The 9,291-nt window shown below is 44.6% G+C and overlaps 1 protein-coding gene across 1 annotated transcript; it reads left to right on the forward strand.

Moving 5' to 3' along the window:
* The first annotated feature begins 2,772 nt into the window (after positions 1-2,772).
* On the forward strand, positions 2,773-9,238 carry cyp11c1 (cytochrome P450, family 11, subfamily C, polypeptide 1). Its single transcript, XM_032518442.1, has 9 exons — positions 2,773-3,249; positions 3,391-3,546; positions 4,504-4,718; positions 6,221-6,424; positions 6,570-6,750; positions 6,950-7,117; positions 7,857-7,935; positions 8,018-8,233; positions 8,847-9,238. The coding sequence occupies exons 1-9, from the start codon at positions 3,017-3,019 to the stop codon at positions 8,955-8,957; spliced, it is 1,563 nt and encodes a 520-aa protein (XP_032374333.1). The 5' UTR covers positions 2,773-3,016; the 3' UTR covers positions 8,958-9,238.
* The last annotated feature ends 53 nt before the right edge of the window (positions 9,239-9,291 follow it).

The raw sequence follows: 9,291 nt of genomic DNA on the forward strand, positions 1-9,291 counted from the left end.
CCCTCCTGTCCTGAGAGCTCTGGTGCATCATGGAGTCTGTGGTGAGAGTAAAAAAGACGTTGAGGACACCCATCAGAAAGCTGACCAGCTGTGTGTCGGGGGTGAAGGAGAGGGAGTTGTGTGCCAAACGCAGGAAGAGGAGGGGCAGAGATGGGAGAGCAAGAGGAGGATGCAACAGGTTGGGGAGGACCCCTCCTCTCCAACCATCACACCCCAAAGAACCGTCAATCATCTGCTCGTACCAGGCGGACCTGGAGATGGAGAGGCAAGTGGACACACAATTTAGAGACACAACATGTCTAAAGCAACAATAGGGTAGACCAGGTACAGTTGGTACACTTTTTGCTTTTTCTATTACCACACCAAAACTAGGGACTGAAAAGACAGGATTTTTCACATGGCATTTCCTTTACTTGCATAGGCGGCGGTTGAGGTAGGGGTTTGTGTAGGCTAATGTGGGAGGGAGGTAGATTCGGATAGCCTAGGCCACATTCACATTATCCTTGGTAAAACAGCTCTGAGGATGCACTTGTTGCTGCTTATGGCGCTTACCCACTGCTAGTAGCAGCTCCTCTCGGCCAGTAGCAGGTAGCCTACCAGGGACTTTTACTACTGTATGATTTGAAACACTTTCTAACAACAAAACCCACACATGTGCTTTGAATTCATTCAAAATTGTTTTTATCTGTGACTTGTGTCCCGGTTCTCGGCAGTAAGTCAGACTTGTTTGAGGTGAGGGTTGGCCTCCACTAGGACTGTGCTTGTCACTAATCCTGTTTGTGATGTTCATGGACAAGATATCAAGGCATGGTTGGGGGGGGGGGGGGGGGGGGGGGGTTGCAGTTTGGTGGGCTGGGGATCTCATCGCTGCTCTTTGCAGATGATGTGGTCCTAATGACATCATCGGCCTGTGACCTTCAGCCCTCACCGGATTGGTTTGAGTGTGAAAACGGCTGAAATGAGGATCAGCACCTCTAAATCTTGAAGGCTGGGTCATGACCGAAAGAACGAGATCCAAGGTTCAAGCGGCCAAAATGGGTTTCCTGAGGAGGGTGGCTGGCGTCTTCATTAGACATAGGGGGAGAAACTTAGTAATGTGGCTTGGGAAAGGGACGTTTAAGGTCGCCTGCTGGAGCTACTGCCCCTGTGACCCGACCCTGTATAAGCAGACAAAGATGGATGGATGGACTGTCTGCATCTGCTTTCGTTTGCGTTTATTAGAGAAAGCAGTTAAAATTAAACAAGTTAATTCTGAGTCCCAAATCTGAGTCACTGCTGCGGCAGAGATGTGCTTTAATTACATTCTGTCTGAGATATGTCAGGTGTATTTGTCTTTTTTGTCTGCTGTATTTACAGAAAGCTCCGGGAAGCAATGAACACTCAGAAGAATGCGGAGAGAGCAGCTATGAGAGCTCACTTCAGGAGTAAATATAAGCTATCTGAGGTCTGTGTTGTAATAGATTGGTACAAAAAATGAATAATAATCTAGTTTTTTACTCGAGTCTGTCTGTCAGTCAGCAGGACGTCTCATTAAGAAATTTCATGAAAATTTGAGATGTGTGATGTTATAAATGTAACTGATTACAAAGCACTTACTGTATGCACAAATAAGTTTTGGTCCAACATGTATATAGCAGTTCATTCATGTTCATTTCCACCAATTTTCTAAAATTGTGAATTTTCAAACAAAACATCCAAGCTTCACTAAGTTTGTTTTATTGCCTGTTTAAGACAAAACTCCCATAATTCCCAACAGATTTCAAACAAATTTTAATAACTTAGCACAAATCAACTTGTAACTGTTCAATTTAGTGTCTTTTTCACCATAATTGTATTTTTATTAAACTCATTTGAATGGCTGTAACTCTGTAGTTATAAGCGTGTAAAATTGTGTACCATTCATGTACGCTGTATGTTTGTGTAGCATAGTCATGATGATCATCAAGTTCTTATTCTTTGTCACATGTTCCTCCTTTCAACTCTCTCTTTCTTCTGTTTTTTTATCCTCATAATTAGAGCCCCAAGGACACAAACCACCTGAGGTCTGTTGGCGGGAAAGTGTCGCTTCCTTATGAGCTGTCCAAGATCATTCATCCTGAAACCAAAACCAAGGACGACGGCTTCAACCTGCTTAGCGCCTTTCAAGGCCTCAGCTTCGGCACAGTGACGCTCACAGGGAGGACACACCGCAAGGCGTCCACTCCCACGCCATTAACTTGTAAAGTAATGTGATCAATATGTGATCACAGGGATGATCGGTACACCGCCTTCTAATGTGTTAGTGCAGGGAATCCACAGGAGACCCTCATACATGATTGCTAGTTAGTTTATAGATCCAAATGAGTGATCTATACACAAGTAAGGAACCTCAGGGAAACATGTTCACATTTCATCACACATCCACCCAAGTAATGACATTACTCATTTTGTACTTCAAATTGTTTTACTGTCTTTTGTAAATGATCTTTCCATATGAAAACTGTATTTGTAATGTAAAGTATGTGAGCAAAGTTTTAAGCTATTAGTTTATTGATTAGTTTATATTGAGGTTATAGTGGTGTGTAAATAGTCTGTAAAAGTTTTTTAGAAAGCAGAGACGAAGAACTCACTCATAACACCTTGTAGAGTCACCTACAAATGGATAAGTAGGCAGTCAGCCATGTGTGAAAAACTTTAATAAAAAAAACTATTAAACTAACTAATAAGAACATTTTGACCAGCTGGACCCACTCTTTGTGTGTGTGTGTGTGTGTGTGTGTGTGTGTGTGTGTGTGTGTGTGTGTGTGTGTGTGTGTGTGTGTGTGTTTGGATCAGCCTGACATTTGGGCTCTGTTGTGATTCTCTTGAACTCTGATCCTTACATCCATTAATCATTTTCTGCTATCAGTTCATCAGAGGGATGCAGAGCACACTCAAGGATTTGAGGTTGAAGTAGGGAAATAATCGGTCCAGCGGAGACGACAACGAGCGGTGTCCCAACTCTGGATGAGACTGGTGAACACATCTTGTCTGGACCATGAGGAGCATGTGCATCCCAGTGACTGTGTGTGTCAGAGCACAGGGCACTTGTGGGTCTAGTACAGGAGTAAGAAAGAGAGGTGTGGGTGGACAAGTGCGGAGCTTTGAGGAAATCCCTCACACAGGGAAGAGCGGCTGGGTCAACTTGGTTAAGTTCTGGAGAGAAGATCGTTTCCGGCAGCTCCACAAGCACATGGAGAGGACCTTCAACGCCCTCGGCCCCATTTACAGGTAGATAGAGGGACGATCTCATGACCTTAAGCGGGGCATTAATGAGAGAAAGTGTTGATCATCAAGGTTTTCCAATATGTTTGTAACAGTAGTGCTTATGAGTTTACACATGTGTGTCTGTGTGTGGCTGGGTGGGTAAAGGGAGCACGTGGGCACCCAAAGCAGTGTGAACATCATGTTGCCGTCTGATATTGCTGAGCTGTTCCGCTCAGAGGGCCTGCACCCCCGGCGGATGACCCTGCAGCCCTGGGCAACGCACCGAGAGACACGCCAGCTCAGCAAGGGAGTCTTCCTCAAGTCAGTAACACACCTGTTTACAACTCATGTTGTGGTGATATATTGTGTATCTGTTTAAGCTGTTACTGTGTGGGGAATCACCTCCATTGTTGGGGACAAAATTCAAGTCCCCACTATGTAAGTCATTACATTTTAGGTTGATTGGGTGTACGGTCAAGGCTATGCATGTAGGGGTTATGATTTAGGCTAGGATGTATCAAGACGTTAGGAAGTCTCCAGAGAAAGATTTCATGAGTGTAAGTCAATGCATTATCCCTTTAAGTGAGGGAAACACGTTTTGTGTGTGTGTTTGTAGAAGTGCTTGTAATCACTTGTGTCATCATCATCCTCTTGTTCATTTTTCTGTTCATTCAATCAGTTGTAGAAAGTATTCAGCAATACTCTTGTCGGTGTAGCTTTTAAAGGTCTTATATGTAGAATACTAATGTAATTGTAGCATCTTTACTATTCTGACATGAGTTTTTTGTTTATAGAAAAATCAGCCAATTCCACTAAAAAATTACCACAAAGAGACAGAAAACAAAAGAAAACGATGCAGCCACAAGATTTGTGACGTTTTGTGTCTCTTTAAGTCTGTTTTTTTTCCTTCTACTTAGGAGGTGTGGGGGCTTTTTACATGTCTGTAACCAGGGGCTCCTCGTCTAGTAATCTGTGCATGGTTTTAGGTTAGGTCTTGGTTAAATGTTGCAGAAATAACTAGACAGGTGAAGGTTAAGTTAAATACATGTTAAGTATCACAGTAGAGACCTGTTCGTTGTTGGGGCTTTGTTTGCCAAGGGAAACACAAATTGATAGGGAAACAGACTCAGCCCCTCTTCTTTACGAATGTTTAACGGAACAGCACATCTGCGTGAGAAAGAAAGTTTTCTTTCCAACCCAGTTTCTCTGCTGCACAATGACTGAGCAGAGGTGAAGCAGGTCGACTTCAATGCCTCACTCCAAATCTTCTTTCCACAGGAATGGTGAGGAGTGGCGAGCTGACCGTCTACTGCTCAACAAGGAGGTGATGATGAGTGCGCCCGTGAAGCGCTTTCTCCCCCTGCTTGATGAGGTTGCAATGGATTTCTGTCAGATGCTGCGCGCCAGAGTGGAGAGGGAGGGGAGAGGCGAGGAGGGGAAACGCAGTCTGACTATGGATCCCAGTCCTGACCTCTTCCGCTTCGCACTGGAAGGTCTGAGGTCATCATCCCCAGTGATTTCTGACCTGTGGTTTCGTTGTGTATTCTTGTGTATGATTGCACAGTTGGAGTTTAAATGAATTCCTGTTTTATTCATACACATCATTTGCATAATATTCTGGACCCTTTTATCTCCAGCAAAAACTGAGTTAAGTGTAAAGAGGTGTAAAAGAACGAGGGTTTAACGGGGACCTAACTGTCTGCTTTTCATCCAGCAATGATTGACCTTGAAGTCCTGGGGGAGGGGAGAGTATGGATTAATGTCACCTTCCTGTTTTGACAGTCTCTCATTTACCCTATTAGCTCTTTGAATTGAGTCATTCTTGTTGAGGAGGCTGTGACGGAGTGTCACGTCAGAGGAATTATACAGTCTGCAGGAACATCACCTTTAACGTCTCACTGCATCTGCTCTTTCTGTTTTTTAATTCAAAATATTCTAAGCTCTTATGAGAACCAAACTCCTTTTAACCCGAGACATGATCTGTCATTAACATATTATAGGCTACATGTAGGAGGTCAAGGAGTACATGCACCTTTATAAATAGAAACAGTAGAAAAGATGATCAAAGCTTTAGCATTCTTCCCTGTGTGTGTGTGTGTGTGTGTGTGTGGTGTGTGTGTGTGTGTGTGTGTGTGTGTGTGTGGTGTGTGTGTGTGTGTGTGTGTGTGTGTGTGTGGCGTATTAGGTTTAATTACATTTGTGGGGACCAAAAAACCGGGAATACAGTATACTTATGGGGTCCTGACAGCTTTGTGGGGACAAAATGCTGGTCCTCACAACGTTAAAGGGCTGTTTGAGGAATAAGACTTGGTTTTAGGAGTAGGGTTAGAGTTAGGTTATGATTAGGGTGAGGGTTAAGGTTAGGCATTTAGGTTTGATGGTTAAGGTTAGGGTAAGGGGCTAGGGAATGCATTATGTCAATGACTGGTCCCCACAAAGATAGTGAGACACACTTGGTGTGTGTGTGTGTGTGTGTGTGTGTGTGTGTGTGTGTGTGTGTGTGTGTGTGTGTGTGGTGTGTGTGTGTGTGTGTGTGTGTGTGTGTGTGTTGTGCATGTGTGTGGGAGAGAGATAGATAGAGAGTGAGAGGGCGGGGGGAGTTGATGACTTTGAGACATGCTAGTCTGCTCCTAATGGACGACAACACACAAAGTCAGGTGCTAAGCCGGGATAGGAATAGACATGCAAGAAACTCTATTCCAGTCAGTGATGTGAAGTTAATATAATACAAGTGTGTCTGATAGGTGGTGGATGCAGGGTGGCTGCCTGGTGGTGAAGAGGCAGTTTCTCTGAAGCAGAGTTAGATTTGAAAAAAACACACTTTACACAATATTTTCTTGCTGTCACAGACACAGGCTTTTTGTGGTTTTTAGAACATACTCAACCCATAGGGCCCTTTAAAATTCTAAATAAACACCTGCAATCTTGAAAACTATTCACATAACTCTCACTCTCACCCACCTATACACTCTTACCCTCTCCTTTCCCCCTGTAGCCAGTTGCCATGTAATCTACGGGGAGCGTATTGGCCTCTTCTCCTCATCTCCCTCAGTGGAGTCCCAGAAGTTTATCTGGGCCGTGGAGCGAATGCTGGCAACAACCCCTCCTCTCCTCTACGTGCCCCCTCGCCTGCTGCTCCACATCGGCGCTCCCCTGTGGACCCAGCACGCCAGTGCATGGGACCACATCTGCAACCACGGTACACAGACTAAAAGCATTTATTGGACTCCTTTGGCAGGGAGTAATGGATCTAGTTCATCTAACTCTCTTTAATCCGTTCCATTATCCACCTTCACTACTCCCATTTTACCTGACTCTGTCATCCTGTCCTGATCTTCTTCTAGCGGAGGCGAGGATCCAGAAGGGGTGCCAGCGTCTGTCTTCCTCCCAGGCTCAGGGGTCTGAGGCTGGAGCAGCTGGAAGCCAGTACACCGGGGTTCTGGGCCAACTCATGGAGAAAGGGCAGCTATCCTTGGACCTCATCAAAGCTAACATCACTGAGTTGATGGCAGGAGGAGTCGACACGTGTGTGTGTGTGTTGTGTTGTGTTGTGTTGTGTGGTGTGGTGTGGTGTGGTGTGTGTGTGTGTGTGTGTGTGTGTGTGTGTGTGGTGTGTGTGTGTGTGTGTGTGTGTGTGTGTGTGTGTGTGTGTGTGTCTTTGGCCTGTATTTGTATATCTCACCCTAACTGATTCCCTGTCACCTCTCATCCCATCCTCTCTGCAGACAGCCGTGCCCCTGCAGTTTGCTCTGTTTGAGCTGGGTCGTAACCCGGAGGTGCAGGAGAGGGTGAGGCAGCAGGTGAGGACGTCGTGGGCACAGGCTGGTTGTGATCCTCAGAAAGCCCTGCAGGGTGCGCCATTACTGAAAGGACTAATCAAGGAGGTTCTCAGGTACATAGTACTCAAGGCACATCTTGCTGCTCATAGCCTGATTAACCTATTTGTAGGCCAACTACATGGACCCACGCACTTTGCACCATCTCAGGATTGTGTATTTACCCCGTTGGATCTGTTGACGTGAGCTCAGTATGATTGTTTTCCCATAGCACTTTTAAAAACCTCTCATCTGAATTAGCTTAGCAAAAGTTAAGCATGAAAGTTGGTTCTTGACCTTGGAAATAGTTGTTTGACAAAACAATTCCAACACAAGGTCTACTTGCTAACTTTTCCAAGGCTTTCAGAGCTCACATATTAACAGAGCCATCTCCATGACAACTGATCAGACTCTATCAGCTGATGAAGACTGTGTGATACGGCTGAAAGCGAGTAAGTGGACCTTGAGTTGGGAATGTTTTGTCAAACTACTATTTCCAAGGTCCACAGTCAACTTTAATGCTTAAAGCAATTACAATTTCAACAAAATGGGGACAAAGGATGACGCTGTAATGTTGGACTGATATTGTGCTTTAGTGGTGCAAATCTCCAAACAAATTTGGAGTTAATCAGATAACTAATAACCAGCTGACACATAGTGAACCAAGGAAATTTTTGTTATGCAATAATGATAATTGGTTGCCTGTAATCCTTAGTTTAGTTAGAGTTAGAAGTCAAACATAAAATCTAAAAAACAGTTATCTGTTTGTGTGTTTGTGTGTGTGTGTGCATATGTGTGTGTTTTGGGTTGTGTCAGGTTATATCCGGTGGGAACTACAGTGCAGCGATATCCAATCAAAGATATTGTTCTTCAGAATTACCACGTTCCTGCTGGGGTGAGTGATCACAATGTGACTGTGAGGCACATTCAGTACAGCTGTCTTCAGTGTGTTTCATGGTCATCAACTCTCTCCTTAGACAATGGTCCAGGCCTGCCTCTACCCCTTGGGAAGAAGTGCGGAAGTGTTTGAGGATCCACTGCGCTTTGACCCCGGTCGGTGGAGCAGCAGCAGAGAGGAAGGCCAAAGAGGAGAGGGGCCAGGAGGGTTTCGCTCTCTGGCGTTTGGGTTTGGTGCAAGGCAGTGTGTTGGGAGGAGGATTGCTGAGAACGAGATGCAGCTCTTGCTCATGCATGTGAGTATTGGCAGACCAGAGAAAAGGGGGCAAACAGTGTGATGCAAGAGGAAGGAAGAGAGTTGGAAATGTTGAGTTATAGGGAAGGAAAGGCAGAGAGAAGATTAGACAAGCTTAATCTGTGTTTGCTGAGCAGGAAGAAGTACTCAGACCCTTTCCCTATGTAAAAGTACCAGACCACAATGTTAAAATACTCTATCACAAGTAACAGTAAGGCGTGCACAAGCAGCAGTTCACTGTTTTAGCTTGTTAACTGGGCCTAGTTTACATTCTCACACAATACACAGTTTATTCCAGTGGTTACCAAGCAAGGGATCTTGCCCTTTCAAAGATGAATCTGGAGGGTCAGGAGAAGATGAATGGGAGACGAAAGAGAATTTGTATTAATTGTGTTGACAACTCATAGACGTCTGAACTGTGACAAGGAGCCCCAATAAGAGACTGCTTTACTGTAAGGGGTATTAAGCCAAAACGGTTTAGAGCATCTGTTTTAATCTGTGTTATATTATATAAACACATGATATGTTTCATTCTGTCTTCACACCCTATCACCCCTCTCCCCCGCATACCCACCACCTCCCTTTATCCTCCCTTTTGCTCCCTCTCTGTCTAGATCCTGCTGAGCTTCCATCTCAGCGTGTCATCCTCAGAAGACATTCAAACCACATGCACCCTCATCCTCCAGCCTGAGACTCCGCCAAGTATCACTTTCAGGAAACTCTGACACACACACACACACACACACACACACACACATACACACACACACACACACACACACACACACACACACACACACACACACACACACACACACACACACACACACACAGAAGAGAGTCATCAACATTTGGCATGTTTAATCACACAATTTAGCCTGTTTTAGTCTCCCAACACAACAACCACAAATGTCTGATAATACTCGTTGAAGCTTGTACTGAGTTTTTTTGCCTTCTCATAAACTGTGCAGTCAACAAGAAATTCAAGAATTCATAATGCATAATGCTGATGAATAAAGTATACTTTCCTCCATCTGTTGTCTTCATTGTGGCAAAGCT

The sequence above is a fragment of the Etheostoma spectabile genome, chromosome 6 (genome assembly GCF_008692095.1).
Source record: "Etheostoma spectabile isolate EspeVRDwgs_2016 chromosome 6, UIUC_Espe_1.0, whole genome shotgun sequence".
Classification (NCBI taxonomy): domain Eukaryota; kingdom Metazoa; phylum Chordata; class Actinopteri; order Perciformes; family Percidae; genus Etheostoma; species Etheostoma spectabile.